The 19,553-nt window shown below is 35.9% G+C and overlaps 2 protein-coding genes across 5 annotated transcripts; both read right to left on the bottom strand.

The window, feature by feature from the left end:
* Positions 1-760: 760 nt before the first annotated feature.
* Positions 761-3,043, bottom strand: LOC122292558 (peroxidase A2-like). Its single transcript, XM_043100967.1, has 4 exons — positions 2,636-3,043; positions 2,092-2,283; positions 1,704-1,869; positions 761-1,579 (listed from the first exon to the last, which is right to left on the bottom strand). The coding sequence occupies exons 1-4, from the start codon at positions 3,008-3,010 to the stop codon at positions 1,167-1,169; spliced, it is 1,146 nt and encodes a 381-aa protein (XP_042956901.1). The 5' UTR covers positions 3,011-3,043; the 3' UTR covers positions 761-1,166.
* A 9,958-nt stretch (positions 3,044-13,001) lies between these two features.
* Positions 13,002-18,957, bottom strand: LOC122291861. 4 transcript variants are annotated; one of them, XR_006236782.1, is made up of 3 exons: positions 16,938-18,957; positions 14,004-14,064; positions 13,002-13,892 (listed from the first exon to the last, which is right to left on the bottom strand). XR_006236782.1 is itself a non-coding variant. In XM_043099884.1 (2 exons), exon 1 carries the CDS (start codon positions 18,580-18,582, stop codon positions 16,954-16,956), a length of 1,629 nt encoding a protein of 542 aa, XP_042955818.1. In that variant the 5' UTR covers positions 18,583-18,957; the 3' UTR covers positions 13,002-14,064; positions 16,938-16,953. The 4 variants fall into 4 exon arrangements, 2 of the variants coding, with proteins under 2 accessions (XP_042955818.1, XP_042955817.1); XR_006236783.1 differs by having other exon boundaries at positions 13,002-13,063; XM_043099884.1 differs by having other exon boundaries at positions 13,002-14,064.
* Between the last annotated feature and the right edge of the window lie 596 nt (positions 18,958-19,553).

Here is a 19,553-nt window from a genome sequence, read left to right as displayed (position 1 = left end):
TGAGATAGTGAAGTAATTTTTGTAGGGCTCACCTAAGATGTGTTTAGATATTAAAATGAGTTTAGATTTATTTATGAAAAATTAAAAAAGGTTGTGGGACGTCCCGTGTGTAAAGATGTATTGAGTTGAAAAAAATTATAGGTCTCATATATAAAAAGATTTTAAATTGAGATGAATTTAATGATTTAAGAATTATGTATTTTAATATTAGATTTAATTTAAAATTAAATTAAACTGATTTGATTTCAATACACTCTAACAACCAACGGGATTAGACTTGTGCTAATTAGCTATCGCCCAGCAAGGACAACTGGGCATGCCGACAAGCACATTTGGGAAGGCCACTTCGAAGGCCTCTCAGTACCGCTGCAGCTAGCTAGGGGTCCCAATTACGAACGATCAGACTGCATATTAATTAATTCATTTTAACTGGATTCTGTTAATGCTATTTAAGCCGGCCTGTTACATCATGACTAATTGATTGGTTAATTTATATATATATATATATATATTTCGCTTCGATCGGTTGTACGTATGATCGATCTGCATGCATGGCTTATGGCTATTGCTCTATTGCAGTATTTGGAGAATTTTATCAACTGGATACATATATATACTCGTACGACGTTAATATATCATGCATTCATAAGTAATTATTTTAATTGGAAACGATATATACATGGTGATCTACCCACAAAGCATCATATCATATAGCAATTAATCAAGTAGTGCTACTTCCTTGTTTTCCAAGAAAGAAAAATGATAGAGAAAGACCAGTCGTGATATTGTTCTTATCAAGCAGAAAAACACATGCAGTACGTATATATAGTAACATATAATATAAATCTTTGGTCTTTATATATATATGTATGCCATCACGGGCGTTACATTAATTTCTCCTCTAGCATCGAAGGAGACAAACCCAAGAGCGAGCTAGAAAACACACCTGTCACATCACTGAGGGAATAATTAATTAGCAAATTATCAAACACTTAAATATCCCCCTCTCACAAATTAAAAAGATCGACTACTATATATCTAATCGATCATACCTGCATCGATCGGCCTTTAGGATTCAATGGCTTTTAATTTCTTTTATTAAAATATATATCCTTTTTAATTTAATATAGTTTGATAGATAGATAGTTTCATGACATGATATTAATTCAGTTGACCCTTCTACAATTCAACCTGATTTCTCCATCGTCACCCGTCAGGGGGCTTATATTTCCGAGTTTTATCATTGACCGAGCAAAGTTTTCAAAGAAATCACTCTGACTATCTGCAAAACGGTCGACAATGTCAATTGTGTCGGCCCCACTTGTTGAATACAGAACTTGATCGCTTGTAAGGATCCCTTGCTTGTTTTGGAGGAGTTTGAAGTATTCATTGTCAAAGCTATCGGGAGTAATTGGATCGAAGTTGGCAAGTGTATTGTTGTCTCCGCCGTCAGGACATCTCCGGCGAAGCTTTTCCATGTATGTCTTGTCTACGGTAGGGTCTGGGACGCCGGTGTTGTTGAAGTTGTAAAGGCGGTGACGGAAAAATATGCATTGCGAACGACCGAATGTATGTCCACCTGCAAATAAATTTAACAGCCATGCCTACCCATGATCACAACTTCGAATAATTATATCATGTTGAATTAATATGGTAAAAATATTTTATAATTTATCTAATTTTTTTATGGATAGATTAATTACCAGATAAAGCAACAAGATCAGTGGCGTCGAGTCCAAAACCATCAAACTTGATTGTAAGATTCTTAAGTGTATCGAAAGGAGTTGGAATGAGATCATTAGCTCCTTGTCGGTTGGCAGTCCTACTATCTCTTCTTCCCAATGGAATTTCCCATGTCGGGCCTCCAGCCTACATTATTAACAACTAATTTATATAATATAAATACTACATTTAATTGTTGTTTTTATGAGCTTATGTTCGATCGATCGAGACACAGAAAAAGTTAATTCGTATAACATACACTTAGAGAAAAATATATGATCACGTACGTATACTAATTAAAGTGAAGTACTTTAATTTAATTTCTAGCTAATTAATTATTAATTAAGATGATGATGATCATAGAATTACCAAAGAAACCAAGATCTGAGAAGCAAGGGCTAAAATATCTGCACAAGAAACAACTCCAGGGCAAACATTTTCTAACGCAGCTTTAACTTCATCTACGACTTCAAATCCAAGAGCTGAGTTGTTATTAGGAAGTGCCTCTTTCTCGCTCTCTATTCCATCTGCGTTGTCTAGCAAAATTGAACCATCGCAACCCTGCACCCATTCATACCTCTGCAGTTAGATTAATGTGCATGCATGCATGCGCTCATGTATATATGGTTATACAAACTCGAAGGAAATGCCACATGATCGCCTACGTATAGCAGCTTTTTCTCGGACTTCGTTCTTTTTTTTTTTTTTTTTTAAGGGTTTGAAGCTCGTAACAGTTCTATAAGGTCCTGATCGATGATAAAGAACTGGTCTATATTGATCATTCAAAGCGAAGTTCATCAATTAAGCATTGAACGATCCATAAATTTACACATGGATCGACGTACGTACGTAGGTACGTACTGATCATCATCGATCAATATTAATAAACGATATAATTAGATAAAAAACTTACATCGACAATACAATCGTGGAAATGGAGACGGATGATTTTGGCACCAATTCGGACGTCATTTTGAGCAGCCTCTTCTACCACACCACGCACGACGCTCGACACATTCGGACACGTGCTCTCATAAAACGTGGTACTCAGTCGAGTAGCATTAGACAGTGAACACCAAAAACTACTGGCAACAAGAGTACTAAATATTGCCAATTTAACTAAAAAAGAAGACATAATATCAATCTTCTCTTTTTTTTCTCTGCTAGCTGATCTAGAAAAGAAAAAATTAGATAAAGAAAGAGAGAAATGAGCTCTAGCTAGCTCTTTTATATCGAAATGGAACTCATGATCAGAGGTTGTTTGCTCATAACTACTGTATGCGCGCATGTGTGTTCTTAAGGTAATTACAATATGCAAGGTAGAGGCACTCAGCCTTATATATAGATCTAGGAAGAGTGATCATTGTTGATTTAGCTTGCCATATTTTATATATATGCACGTGACTAGACTAGCTATCTAGCTAGAAAAGTCATATATATATATATAGTAATTGATCATATACTTTGAATAATATTATATATATATATATTAATCTGAATCATATATATATATATATAATTTCGATCAGGCTGTGCCATATGATGATCGATCATGCATGATCTGTGATCGGCTAGTCAGTACTTTGAATTAATCTTCTTTCGTTCTTCCCTTTTGTTGATTGATTATTTGTCAGCTTGTTGGCCTTTTCGCATATGTACGTGGACGTGAATCGTCAAGCTGGCACTATCTTCGATTAACGTAGTCGATCCGGAGTATGTATTTAAAATTCAATGGAAAGAACTAAAAGCCATTAAGTACCTTTCATACATGCAAATAATTACAGTGCAATTTAAAATAGTTCTTGTAGCTTAATTTCTCCTCGATATTTTCACGTGCATGGAATTATGAATTAGTCATAATAATAATAATAATTGAGCTAGCAGCTTAGATAATTTTGTTATCATAAAATATTGGTCATGATCATTAGATATTAATTTAGACGACATCGACGTCTTTATAATTTTTAATTATATATAGCTAGCGTACGTGACTAATTCTATATATAGTAATACATGAATTGTTACGTACGTACTTACGTGGCTGGCCACCCTGCCTAGCTATATATACATCAGTCATTATTTCGCATATAATATAGATATTACTTTAACTAGCTAGTTAATTAATTAATACATTATTTTCCATTAGAAAATTTTCAACTATTTCTCATGTGCGTGATCGTGATCATGAATTAGGGGTCCCCCGTTTGGATATCCATCTCAAACCAATCTCATATCATTTTATTAATTTTCTTCTCAAACATATATCGATACGAATATTTTTTAATTTTTAATTTTCAATTTTTTCATCTAATTATCATTACCTAATCATTATAATTTTTTTAAACTTCTAAACAAACAACAAAAAAGAATTCAACTTTTCTAAATTTCAAAACAAAAATTATATTAAAAAATTATATTCTAACGATACTTGAATTTTATAATATTTTTATTCAACATTTTCTCTTTCATTTCACAAAATATAATAAAGCATCCAAAGTCAAACCATTTCACTACTATTCACAAATAGTCTCACTACATTTTATAGATTTCTCATCCTCTCATTTTAACATTCAAACAATGTCTTTAGTGCATGTCTAAAGTAGAATATATGGTACTTCACATTAATCATAATGATCATGTTGTCAAAAGTACTGATTAGCATGCATACATATATGTTGAAGATGTGCCAAGCTTTTATTTTTCCAACGACTTGCCGTTTGCTTTTCCGTGTATTTCATTAATGGCATGCTTTGTAATATTGGGTAAGTGGCAATTATGTAATTACCTAGTTATATATATATAAAGGCATGTGAGCCTTACGGGTTAAAAGCAGAGTTAGAATTTTATTTCCTTCTTCTTCGTGAAGACGACGCCTGAGAGATACAGAGATCAGTGAAACCCTAGTTTTTCATCAAGATCAAATCAGCACTTTGAGGAGAAGATCAAGTGCAAGAAAGGTGTGGTTTCGTTAGAGAATAATACAAGAAAGCCACCTTCTATTTTGTGCGATGAGAAATGGTTGTAAGTGATTGTAAGCTCTATTCTGAAGTATTCTTCAATAATAAAGACTCATAGACTGTTCCTGCCGTGGATGTAGACCATTAGGGTCGAACCACGTAATTTCTTGTGTTGATTTTGCATTTATTTTATTATTCTTGCATTTATTTTTGATCTTGCATGAATATATATTGTGATTTCAAATTTCTAACTTGTTTAAAATAGAAAACCAAACTGATCACGTTCATCATTTAATTTTCTTGAAATTTTGGTTGTCCTTTGTTCAAATTAATTGCATATTACAACTAGTTACATTAATTTGGTTATTTGAGTATTTGTTGTGAGAGGGTTGAAAATATAACATGTGGTATCAAGAGCCAGGTTCGATGGGGACTGCAAGGTTCGATATTGAAAATTTTGATGGAAAGAATGACTTTGGGCTGTGGAGGATCAAGATGAAAGCCCTTCTCACTCAACAGGGTCTCCAAGAAGCTCTTCTTGGAGAAAAGAAAATGGAAACTGTTGAAGAGAAGGATAAGAAAGAAATCTTGAGGAAGGCTCACAGCGCACTCATTCTTTCTCTCGGAGACAAAGTTTTGAGGGAGGTAGCCAATGAAGACACCGCTGCTGGAATTTGGTTGAAATTAGAGAGCCTCTACATGACAAAATCTCTAGTCAACCGACTGTACAAGAAAATAAAGCTCTACACATTCAAGATGTCCGCAGGTATATCGATTTCTGACAATCTAGATTCTTTTAATAAAATTATTTTAGATTTGGCTAATATTGATATTAAAATTGATGATGAAGATCAAGCAATTTTATTGTTGAGTTCTCTGGATAATACTTATGCTAGTTTGAAAGAGACCATGATGTATGAGAGGGAAATACTAACCTTAGATGAGGTTCAGTCCGTATTACACTCCAGAGAATTACAAGCCATGTCTGAAATAAAATCTGAAACTGGGGAGGGCTTGACTGTGAGGGAGAGAGTTGAAAAAAGAGGTCAAAAGGGAAAGAATAATAAAAACAATGTAAGGGGTAGGTTCAAGTCTAAAGGGAAGCAATTAAAATGCTTCTTGTGTCACAAAGAGGGGCATTTCAAAAGAGATTGCCCTGATAAGAGATCTAACAAAGGAAATGGGTCTAAGGAGGAGGGGGATGCCTCGGTTGTGAGTGATGAGTATGAGAGTGCCGAGGTTCTAAATACGTCCGATGTTGATTCAGGAAAAGAATGGATCCTTGATTCAGGATGTTCTTTTGATTCAGGATGTTCTTTTCATATGTGTCCTAATAAAACATGGTTTGAAACCTTCACTAGTTTAGATGGGGGGTTTGTGATGCTTGGTAACAATAAGTCTTGTAAAATCCAGGGTATAGGGTCGGTGAGACTAAGGCTTCATGATGGTATTGAAAGACTCTTAACTGAGGTTAGATACATACCTGAATTAAAAATGAACCTAATCTCACTAGGTGTGTTAGACCTATCTGGGTACACTTTTAGATTTGAATCTGGATCTTTGAGGGTTACTAAGGGTTCACTTATTGTGATGAAAGGAGTCATTAAAAATGGCTTGTATACCCTCATTGGGAAAACTGTTATAGGTGAGTTTTCTTCTATCCTAGAGAAAGGTGAGGATAAGGTAACTCTATGGCACAAAAGGTTAGGTCACGTGAGTCACAAGGGATTGTTAGAACTCCATAAACAGGGGTTGTCAGGTGAGAAAAAATTGAAAAATTTACCTTTTTGTGAGGATTGCATCCTTGGGAAAGCTAAAAGGGTAAGCTTTAAAACAGCCACTCACACTACAAAACAAACCCTGGACTATGTGCACTCGGACATTTGGGGTCCAGCACGGGTCAATTCACATGGAGGGAGAAGTTATTTCCTCTCTATAATTGATGACGATTCCAGAAAAGTGTGGCTATACATTCTTAAAAATAAGAGTGACACTTTTGAGAAATTCAAGGAATGGAAGAAATTGGTAGAAACTCAAGTAGGAAGGAAGGTTAAGAAATTAAGAACTGATAATGGACTTGAGTATCTCTCAAGTGAATTCGATCAGTTCTGTAAGAAAGAGGGTATGGCTAGGCATAAAACAGTAAGGGAAACCCCTCAACAGAAAGGTCTAACTGAAAGAATGAATAGGACCATATTGGAGAGAGTTAGATGTTTACTGTCAAACTCAGGATTCCCTAGGTCCTTTTGGGCTGAAGCTGCGACAACTGCAGTCCATTTAATTAATAGGAATCCTTGATCAGCCATAAGGTTTAAGACTCCTCAAGAAATGTGGACTGGAAAACCTTCTAACTATGACTACTTGAGGGTGTTTGGGTGTGTTGCATATGCTCATACCCAAACTGACAAACTGGAACCAAGAGCTATGAAATGTATTTTTGTAGGGTACCCTGAGGGAGTAAAAGGGTACAAATTATGGATTGATGAGTCAGGAATACAAAAATGTATCATTAGTAGAGACGTGGTCTTTAATGAACATGAGATGGCTCGGGTTAAAACTAAAAGACCTGAACCCACTCAGGATACTAACCCGGAGAAGATACATCTTGAGGTGGAGCAACCTGAGAATAATTTGAAGAAATTAGAAGGCCAGGATGTTGAGACTCAAACTTCCACTTTAGGTGATAAGGACCAAGGTGGAGTTAGTTCATACAACTTGGTCAGGGATAGAAAGAGGAGGGTTATAAAACCTCCCATCAGGTATGGTCAAGCTGAGCTGACTGCTTTTGCTTTGACCGTAGCATATGAAGTTGTAGAAATGGATCCTAGATCCTACAAGGAAGCCATGGAAAGTATTGAGTCTCAGAAATGGGTACAGGCCATGGATGAGGAAATGGATTCTTTGAAAAAGAATTATACTTGGGAAATGATTGTTAAGCCTGAAAAGGCTAAGCTGGTAGGGTCTAAATGGATCTACAAAAGGAAAGAGGGCATACCTGGAGTTGAGGGTCCTAGGTATAAGGCTAGGTTGGTAGCAAAGGGATTCACTCAAAGGGAAGGGATAGATTTTAATGAAATTTTTTCACCTGTTGTTAAACATAGTTCAATAAGGTTAATTCTATCTTATACTTCTTATGAAGATTTACACTTGGAGCAATTAGATGTAAAAACGGTTTTCTTGTATGGTGAACTAGATGAGAATATTTACATGCAACCCCCTAAGGGTTATATAAATAAGTCCAACACTGATCATGTATGTTTACTTAAAAAATCATTGTATGGACTTAAACAGTCCCCAAGGCAATGGTACAAAAGATTTGACTCTCATATGTTGGACAATGGGTTTAAAAGGAGTCATTATGATAGCTGTGTGTATTTTAGGCATTCTGGGAACCACATTATCTACCCACTCTTGTATGTAGATGACATGCTTATAGCATGTAGGGATGCCGAGCTAATTGAAGAAGTCAAGTGTATATTGAAAACATAATTTGAGATGAAGGAACTTAGGCCAGCTAAGATGATATTAGGTATGGAAATAGTTAGAGATAGGAAAAGAAGACTTCTCTATCTATCTCAGAAAAACTATATCACCAAGATCCTCAACAGGTTTGGTATGTCTAATTTAAAACCTGTTAGCACACCAATAGGACAGCATTCAAAATTGTCCATAAGTCAAGCCCCTAAAACCGAGGAAGACATTAGACTTATGCAAGGTATACCCTATGCAAGCATGGTGGGAAGCATCATGTATGATATGGTGTGCTCTAGACCTGACTTAACCTATGCTGTTAGCATGGTAAGTAGGTTTATGAGTAACCCTGGGAAGCCACATTGGCATGCTATAAAGTGGGTATTACAGTACTTAATTGGAACACAGTGTCTAGGTTTGAGGTTTGGAGGGGATGTGCAGCAGGGGAGTGAGTTAGAGGGATTTGTGGATTCTAACTATGCTGCTAATTTGGATACCAGAAAGTCTTTATCTGGGTATGTATTTACAGCATTTGGAGGGGCTATTAGTTGGAAAGCTAATTTACAATCTGTAGTTGCTTTATCAACAACTGAAGCTGAATATATTGCTATGACAAAAGCAATAAAAGAGGCTATGTGGTTAAATGTTTTTTCACATGAGTTAGGCATATTTAAAGGGGTTATCACAGTTCACTGTGATAACCAAAGCACTATACATCTTGCCAAGAATTCAGTATACCACGAAAGGTCTAAACATATAGACATTCGACTTCATTTTGTAAGGGATGTAATAGCATCTGGAGAGGTTAAAGTAGAAAAAATTCCAACTGAGGAAAACCCTTCTGATATGATGACAAAATCCCTACCAGCTACCAAGTTTAGGCATTGCCTAAATTTGATTAATATGAGAAGCTATTAGAGCTCGGATTACTTTGCAGGAACAGTCTAGAGGAAGAAGAAGATCAGTTTGCAAGGATAAAAGACTTGACAAGGTGGAGATTTGTTGAAGATGTGCCAAGCTTTTATTTTTTCAACGACTTGTCGTTTGTTTTTCCATGTATTTCATTAATGGCATGCTTTGTAATATTGGGTAAGTGGCAATTATGTAATTACCTAGTTATATATATAAAGACATGTGAGCCTTACGGGTTAAAAGCAGAGTCAGAATTTTATTTCCTTCTTCTTCGTGAAGACGCCGCCTGAGAGATACAGAGATCAATGAAACCCTAGTTTTTCATCAAGATCAAATCAGCACTTTGAGGAGAAGATCAAGTGCAAGAAAGGTGTGGTTTCGTTAGAGAATAATACGAGGAAGCCACCTTCTATTTTGTGCGATGAGAAATGTTGTAAGTGATTGTAAACTCTATTCTGAAGCTTTCTTCAATAATAAAGACTCCTAAACTGTTCCTGCCGTGGATGTAGACCATTAGGGTCGAACCACGTAATTTCTTGTGTTGATTTTGCATTTATTTTATTATTCTTGCATTTATTTTTGATCTTGCATGAATATATATTGTGATTTCAGATTTCTAACTTGTTTAAAATAGAAAACTAAACTGATAACGTTCATCATTTAATTTTCTTGGAATTTTGGTTGTCCTTTGTTTAAATTAATTGCATATTACAACTAGTTACATTAATTTGGTTATTTGAATATTTGTTGTGAGAGGGCTGAAAATATAACAATATATATATATATATAGAGAGAGATGATACTTTCAGTCGTTAGTGTACAAATGTCACATAATTATTTTTTTTTAAAATGAATAAATATGGGATCCACAAGAAAAAAAATTAATTTTTTAATAGTAAACCCCACTCTTTTTCAAAGCGGTTGCACTGTAATTGCACCCTCCATGATTGTATGTAGCAATAATCCTATATATATACACCTTAATCTAGTTTTTATATCAATTAGTACATATATATCATATCGATCTTTGAAATTTGATGGAACATGTTCTTTTGGTCTTTTTCCTTTTGCACTCCCATTACGTTTTTATACATCATGAATAATGTGAAACCTATTGATAATTTAATTTGAACATGTACTAGCTATTTATACAATGTTCCAAATTAGTAACTAATTAATTTGCACATGACCAAGAATATGGGTAGGGCCATTGGGACCTACCCATACAGAGTAAACCCTGATCCTGTATACCACATACTCGAAAGTTTCGAGAAATGAATTTTATATATATATATATATATATGCATTAGTTTGGTTATCACATCAAAATGAAAAATTTTATTTAAAAATCAATGTATAATGTTGGGCAATGCCAATCATCAACTGCAAGCGCCGCACATTTTTTTTTAAAAGAGTAACTCATTACTAAAAATTAATTTCTTATCATGTGGATCTCACATTTACTCACTTTTTTCAAAGTGATTGTGCGGCGCTTTCTCATTCCACGACTGCAAATATCATTTTTCTTTTAAAATTTTTTCTTAATTTTTTATTTTATTTTATTCTTATTAAAATAATTGAATTGTTCAACTTATCATTTATATACCATATACTTGTTATGGGAAAAATGAAAAAAGAAATTAAAAGAAATATTGTGTGTTGTGTATAGGGATAATAAGTAGAATTAGGTAGCATTTGGATATATAGTGAGATAAAATGAGATGGTTTTAGATAAAAGTTGAAAATTGAATAAGATATTGTTATAATATTATTTTTGAATATTATTATTATTTTAAAATTTGAAAAAATTAAATTATTTATTATATTTTATGTGAAAATTTGAGAAAATTATAATGTTGAAATGAGATAAACTGAAACTATCTTTGTATCCAAACCTAACTATTCAAATGTAAAAAACATTAGAGGATATATATTGTTAAAAGAAGCTCGGGAGAGTCTTGGAAAATGCTTGTAACACCAGCTCAGCTGCACCCTCTGTAGCATAGAATCTGCAATTAATACTATTCACTTCTCTAAAGACATGATATTGAATCATCAAATTCAATTCAATTAGAAGCTGCATCAATGGATATCATCCGCCCATACATCAATCTTCATACCAAATACTTACAATATTTCAATTCCTTCCTTCTTCACAATCCAAGTAGGAACCTTTGATTAATTACCTTCTGAATTAATGAAAAAACAGATGTCATAAACTCTGAATCTCTTCTAGAAACGACGACGACAAACAATAATCATATATAGAGAATTTTCCACACCATTCTCGCATGCAAACTCCAACCTCACGATCTCAACTGGTTGTGTTATTTGACTAAAGATTATTATTAAGTCCACGTCCCCTTTTTATTGGTCTCTACATGCACTACATATGTCTAGTGCAACAAGGTGCATCATTGTTTGACTGCCCGCCCTTCCTCTGCATGCTGAGGACAAAAGATACATGTGCTTGTAATCGAGCAAACTCATACGCAAAATTCGATCCAAGTCCTTTCTCAAACTTATTAGATGAATTGGTGCTCCTCTTCATGCGTCATGAAATAGGGAATTTTTGATGGCACAATCTGCCGCAAGTTCATAGTCCAAAAGGCTCGTCGTCTAAGAATTATAGTGGAGATAGTGGTACCATGGGCATGAGCTACATGGGTAGTTTGAAACTCTTGCTTTCCCGTTGATTGTCCCAAGTATAAGAATGGCATATGCTATCTGTGCCAAAAACCAGATATTGATAACTTTTTTTCTATTTCTATTTCTATTTGAAAAAATTTAGTTGCAAGCATAATTGTGCACTAATATGTACACTAATCTATTGTGATTAGATAAAAAGTAAATTTTATTAAAAACAGTGCTAATTTAAAATTTAAGTATAAAGAAATTAATATTGGTACGCAGATTAGTACACGACTTTACTTGTATGTGATAAAACTCTTTTTATTTTTGAGAAAGGCTATAACACTAAAAAGTGAAGCTAAGAGAGATTGTCAAGCTCAATTATCTACCTAAAGAAGACCCTAAAAGTTTACACTTGATAAATCTAATTCATTCATCACCTTTGAGAGTTTTACCAAGTCCATCTAGATAGGTGTCTCTTTCATACAACCGGTTTGTAGTCAAATTCTTTTTTCCTTATGAATTTTTATTACTTCTTAGAAAAAGAGTTTTAGCTGCCTAAGTACACCCAGTTTGGTTTCACATATGGTCTCAACCCATTCCATCACATTTCATCTCAACATTTAAATACATACATTTTCAACTTCAACTTTTTCATCTAATAATTACAATTTTTCCTAACTTTCAAACAAAATACAAAAATAATTCACCTTTTTCAAATCCCTAAATAAAAATAATATTAAAAAAATAATATTTTAATAATATTTTAATTTCATAATATTTTTATTCAACTTTTTCTTTCATTTTCTAAAATCCCATAAAACATTTTAATTCAAGCTACTTCACTATTATTTCACAAACTATTTAACTACTATTCATAAATTTTTCATCTCATCTATGTAACCAAACGAGATCTTAGTCCCTTGCTATCGATGAACCCTGCAACGATAACATCACTAGTAAGAGAAGATAGCCCTCATGTCTTACGCCAAACTAGAAAGAACGAGGCAAAACTGTGTTCGAGCCTGATGAACTAGCGTTTATGCTCCCAAGCTCCACGTTACATGGTAAAAATTAGTTTTCATAAAAAAAAAAAAAAAATAAATAAATAAAAGACATTTTTTTAGTACTTTTCATATCAGAAACAGATATGGTAGATTAAACTGAAAAGCGAAGTGCTATACACGAATGACCCGTGCTGCTTAATTTGCAGCACGAGTTTTTCCAGGTCAAAACTACCTTATTTCGTCAGATCTTACCTCCTGTTACATGATGCTCGACACGCCATAATTGATTCTGTTCCAAGGCTAGCAATTAAATTTGATGGTGTATTGATGAGTAATGTTCATGTACTTGCATAATCAATAAACCTAAAGAGCAAAAAATTTGAAAAGAGCCTCAGAGCTGCAACAAACAATCCACATCCATAGACGTACTTAGAAGAGGCACTAGCTAGCAGCAGGGGCAGGAAGATAATATAACAGAGGCACTCCCCATGAAGCCTAAGTTGACAAAACAATACCGCAAGTATAATTTAACCAGATGAGTTGGAATGATGAAAAATCAACTAGCGTAATACGTCTAATCATCATGCCAGCTTTTTGAGGCTTCCTCTACTCACACCTCTATGTGCACGCAGCACCTCCATATGGAGTAAGATAGGGTTCCCATGGAAAATCAGTAGAGAACACTCAGCTTTTCCAATTCAGGTCCCAGTTTTGGTCAAACCACAGAGCAGGGAACAGATCTACACCATGCCTGTTGCGCCATAATAAAATGGGGTTGATCTCAAAGTTGTGGTCTACCCCATGGCAGTACCTCCATAGGGAGAAAGATAGTCTTTCCATGTTCAATCAATAGCATGGCTAACACAGCTAGAGCTAACAGGTGACGAGTTATGAACCTCCACATTTCAAACAATGGGAGAGGACATAATCTTTTCCATTTCTGTCCCAGTTCAAGCTAAAAACCGAGAGCAGGGAACAAGATCTATGCCGTGACTATCAGCTACTCAATTAAATGGGGGATAGAGTTATCCTCCAACCCAGTTTAAAAATTGGCATGTCCCTTGAGCACTTGCGTGTCCTCCAACCCTTCCTCCAACCCAGTTTGGCGGAGAACTCTGTCCTTAAACCGATTGATCTTGAAGTTGTGGTATACCCATGGCGGTACTATTTATTCACCCAAGAATGAACCATCCTTTCATCCATGGTATGGGTTTCATTAGCACAGGCAGACCAGAAAATAGAAACAAAAAGGGCAAAATTTAATTTACAAAGCAAATAATAAAGAAATAAAAGGAAACACTACCTCCACACACTTTGCTAAGAACTCATCCCCATGAGAGTTTATTCCTCATGCCACTCACTACCTGCATAAGCCAGAAACAACAATGATCCAAGAAACTTCCGAATCGAGGTTTCAAAGCAATGATCCACCTCTATTGTGAAAATGTGCTTGTCCTGCAACACGCTTATACTTCAAACTCAGATTACCAATTCATATAACCAGTCATTGCCTGCATGCCACATTTTTAATAATGAATTCTAATTACTCTAGTCAACACTTTATAGTCAGCTAAACATTGATGATAGCAGTTCCTTGTGGGCATAAGAGTGATGCTGAAGGGCGGGTGTTGCTAAATTTAGTGCTACCCCAAATGCATTGCAGACAGTGATACACTGGATGTATATAATAGTGTGATTATATAAAGAATAAATGATTCGACAGTAGTTTGTAAGAATCACTGCACAGGACTTGTACATATTTATAGCTAAAATTTGGTTTTGATCTGTCACATTTATAGGTAAAAATTAAGCTTAACAGCAATTATACACTGGCATAAAGAGTTTTCTACCTTGACTAGCACAGCTCCACCTACCAGGAACAAATACCCAAATGATGCATGCATATAAATACATGGACCCAAACTCACAAAGATCCAAAAAAAATGTATTATGTTGCTCTAGGATCCTAGCAACAAATAATATATAAACTAGTGGTCTAGAAAAGCAATATTGACTGTCTTCTTTATTCTAATTCACTCCTCAGAGATGAGAGACAGAAAGAAGTAGTTACGGAAAGTGGATAGAGAAAATTCTTCTTTTTTGCTTTTTCAATAAGGCGCATCACTTGAGATAATGAACTTGAAACATGGAGCCCAAGCAGTCTGCGAGTGAGTGGTTACTGGCCAATAGCATCTTAAAAGATGACATTCCTCACCATGCTTGGTTCCCATGTCAAGAAGGTCCTCTACTTTGGTTGGTTAGTTGATCTTCCTTTCCCGAATTGACCTTTTAAACTTTTGGATCTGATTAAGAACTCAACAATCTTCTCTCGGATGGAAAATATCACGATGGAAAGGGACTTGTACAAGCCAAACCTCTGATTGACCCGGGACAAAATTCTCAGCCTCAAGAAAGATATGAGATTCCCTAACCAATTCAGTGAAAACTTTCTTCCCCCCCCCCCCCCTTCCTAATTTTGGGATAAGTAAAATTAATTTTTTAAAAACAAATGGGGTGGTGCATCCAAATACCCATGAAGTATACAAGAGATAACACTAATTTAAGTCTCGTTTGGTTACACAGATGAAATGATATTTTGTAAATAGTAGCGAAATGATTTGAGTTGAAATGTTTTATGAAGTTTTGGAAAATCAGAGAGAAAAAAGTTGAATAAAAAAATTATAAAATTTAAAAAGGTTAGAATATAAATTTTTACTATTAGTTTTGTTTTGGAGTTTGACAAAGTTGAATTGTTTTTTGTGTTTTATTTAGAAATTTGCAAAAGTCGTAATGATTAGGTAATAATTAGATGAAAAAGCTAAAAATTTGAAATTGTAAAGTGTTCATGTTTGAATGGTGGTTAAATGATTTGAGAGATTTGTGTAGCCAAACCAAGCCTTAATTATCTTTGCATGTCCGTCTGTTGCATCAACGATCGTGGCATCACTGTTACTGTACAATTTAAAACAAACAATTAAAGAGATTAACAGGAGTTGTTCGACACGCACACAGCATCGAGTGAATTATCGGTATCACACTTCAAAAATTATTCAATAAACCATGAAGTGCAAATCAATAATAAACTATGCAGAAGGCCTCTGAACTCTACTGTCTGCTAGTATATCAGAGCAAACTCATATTATTAGCAAGAAAAAATACGGCCGCCAAATTGATATCTCACACAATCCAGTAATAAGCTAGACTTCCAATGAAACACCAAAATGTTAAGAAAGAAAACTTCGCAAAACAACTGCAGCCAGTCCATCAAATTCAAGTCCTTCACTCCCTCAAAAAGAAGGAACTGCAGAGCCTAATGCACCTCTTTAATGAATTTTAAGCCCAACAACTAGCAGACTCCAGCATACTAGCCAACCATATCCTCTGCCAAAATCCACTGGTTTATCAGAGGGGCAGAGTCCATCAAAATGATATATCTCACACAATCCAATTAAGACCACAAATTTAAGATGAGAGGGCAGTGAACGAGATTCCACGGAACTCGGGAAGAAGTTCTTGCCCTTTATAATGTTTTCAAGGATCTCTAATTGTAACTTTGACAGGTCCTTTTGAAGCATAAGCTTAGATGTGGCTTATTTTATCTATGGGTTGTTGCAAATTTATGGCAGATGGACACTTTGCTTGAGTTCCTCGCGCTTAACTACCATACAGGATAGACAGCCTTGCAGAGTAATTGTGAGATTTTCTTTAGAAGCGAGCAAACAGCAATTTAATTGGTATTTGCAAAAATAAACAAAAATAATAATAATCACAATGCAGAAAACCTGCAACAGCAGCCCGAACAGAGACTTAAAGAGAAGTAGTATATCTCAGTTCAATTCAAGCACTAGACCCCACACAGTATATAATGGGTGTTTATGGAAGAAACAGAGAAGTACTAGCACATAATAGTCATCAGATTTACCGTACAAATTCACAGGTTCTTTAAAAATAAAAGTAATAATATATAAACATACAGCTTTAGCCTTGCAACATACGAAAGAAGAAAAGAACTAAGAAAGTAGAACTTAACCCTAAAGATGTTATTTTGAGGAATGATGGAAGATATGAGAGAACAATGCAGTTCTCTGTCTTCTCCTCATCAGACCAGCAATACACAAACCTACAAACAAGGAAACTAATAACCTACGTCTACTTTATCTCATATCCATATGTTGCGCAAATCAAAGACAGTAAATTATATGTTCTCGAGAAATATCTGTTCAGAGAAGCTACTTACATTAACGCGGGACAAATTAGTCACCGTCGCCAATGCTCTTCTCTGAGCACACATTCCTTTGTTCCTCATTCGTGAACTCGTTCTTCTCCGCAATCTCATTCCTTGCCATTTTCATCCTGGTCCCATCGTTCACCGAAGCCATCACATCTTTCGATGCCAAATCATAAGTAACCGTTTCAACTTTGAACTCCTTCTCCTTCTCCTTCTCCTTCGCTATTTCTGCTTCATCTGGTACGGACTCATTCCTTGGTTCTTCATTCTTCACTGCAATGACTTCATCCGTTACAAAATCAGTTCTCGTCTCCTCATCCTTTATCACATTTTCCTTCACAATTCCTCCACACTCGGTGTTTTTTCCATCTGCAATTACTTGTTTCGTTACAATCTCGTTCCTTTCTTCAAACTCTTCCATACAAACAGCCCCTACAGCCTCGTTATCCGATGCCCCATCGATGTCATCGTCAGCATTTCTTCCCTTCGCTCCACTTCCAGATACATACTCCATCATGTCCACATTATTCTCGCAACCCATTGAAGCCGGTGCATCCGACCCACCCTCGCTTTCGTTTTCAGACCCATTCTCCACCACCTCCTCATTCATATCCACCACCACTTGATTTTGTCTCTCGAGAAATTGCAACCTCCTCCTCAGGTCTCCCAGCTCTCTCTCCATCAGGAAAAGCCTCTCCTTCAACGTCAAATTCTCCTCCTCCAACTGCGCTATATGCGAATCCTGATCATCTACCCTATTCTCCAACACATTATTGTACTCAACCCCACTGTAGTTCGGGTATATCATTTCGAATCGACTCAGATCATGGTCCAACCTCCTCTCCACTTCCACGTGCTCCTCTACATCACTATCACTCGACCCACCATTCTCGTCTTCCTCCTCTTCGTCATGCTCATTCCCAGGCGACCTCAGTCGAATCAACCCTTTCATCGACCCATACCCATCAACACCCCACTCCTCTTTCGCCGTATCCCCCAACACCTCCCTCGAGGGCGAGAATATCGGCGTCGGGAGCACAGCAGGCGTCACAGGACATGGGGACACCAGCTCCGCAATGCCTCCAGCCTTCTTTGCCCTGATTATAAACGACGTCGTGTTCCTAGGCGCGTATGGCGCAAACCTATTATTGTACTTCTTCTTCTGGTAGAATTTCCGGGCTTTCAATCTATTCTGCGACTGCAGTTCGTGAAGAGCCGGGGGTTTATACCCTCCCCCACTACTACTTGGACCGTTCATCGCCGTATTAGGTATCGGCATCGGCATCGGCATTTGAACTGGCATCGGTTTTTCCAGTCTTCTAGGATCCTTGCGCTTATCAGACGTCTTGCCTTTCCAATTGCTTCGTCCAGGCTTTAAACCCGACACGTAATTGGGCTTCAAAGAAGAAGGGCTTTGAAACTTCTTCTTGTTAGGATAATCCAAAGAAGCCTGTACTGGCCACACTTTGTTGTATCCCCGGTTCATCATCGGCAGAGGCTGCTGTTGCTGCTTAGACTGGTTCATCATCATCATCTGAGATTGCTGAGCCTGGGACTGAGCCATCATCTGAATCTGCGGAGGCGGAGGCTGGCTCATCATCTGGTTCAACATCTGCGGAGGCGGCTGATTCATCTTCTGAGACTGATCGTTCATCGTTTTCCCACGAACTGAATCGAACGAAACCCTAACGATTTTAGGACTCTTCAACGTATACGATCGCAATCGTGTATTAGAGTTAGAATGAGAATCTTGTTTGCCCGTTAAATTGAATCCGAAATTAAGCAGTTACAGACAAATGAACAAACAAACGAACGAGCGAAGAAGAAGAGATCGAAACCCTATAAATCTATTCAATCACAGGTTCCGACCTTAATTTCGAGAACCTCTCTCTTAATTTTCCAATAAAATTTTCAATTTTCAGAGAAATTGAGAGGGTTAATTCCCCCTCTCTAGAAATCTGGAAAGCTGTGAGGAATCGAATCTCTTTCCGTTTTCTTTCAAAGGTACCGTTTAAGGAGTGCTCGGAAGGTCCCCTAGGGATCCTTTTATAGACACAGATAGAAACGGATGGACGGTCGGATTTATGGATATGAATGGACGGCTAAGATTCCCTAATCGTGTCTGCCTTATGTCATTGAGATCGCAGATGGGATTGGAATTTGGATTAGTTGGTTCTTACGAAATTCGAAGTGTGGAGGAAGTTTTGCTCATTAAAAAAAAAAAAAAAAAAAAAAAATTGTGGAGGAACTTCTAATAAAAGTTGCATCATGCCCCTTGATTTTTTTGTTTATTTTTCATTTCAGCTTATTTATTCAAAGAATCATACTTTTGTCCCCCAATTTCTACGGTCTCTTACAAAGTTTTTGCTTCGATTTGCCACGTTAGAATTTTTATCAGAATCTCAAAATTCTCATCTTATAATTACAATTTTCTCAAATTTTTATAAAAAATATATAATAAATAATTCAATTTTTTCTTAATTTTTTTAAATCTTAAAATAATAATAATATTAAAATATAATATTTTAATATTTCATCTTAAAACTCTACTATCAAACCGAACATTTTTCTTTCTCTTTGATTAATTGTAGAATTAGTTGTTGCGTGTTCACCACTTTGTAAAAA

The sequence above is a fragment of the Carya illinoinensis genome, chromosome 13 (assembly GCF_018687715.1).
Source record: "Carya illinoinensis cultivar Pawnee chromosome 13, C.illinoinensisPawnee_v1, whole genome shotgun sequence".
Lineage (NCBI taxonomy): Eukaryota > Viridiplantae > Streptophyta > Magnoliopsida > Fagales > Juglandaceae > Carya > Carya illinoinensis.
Note: the sequence above shows the minus strand (reverse complement) of the source record. Positions and strands in the feature narration are given on the sequence as shown.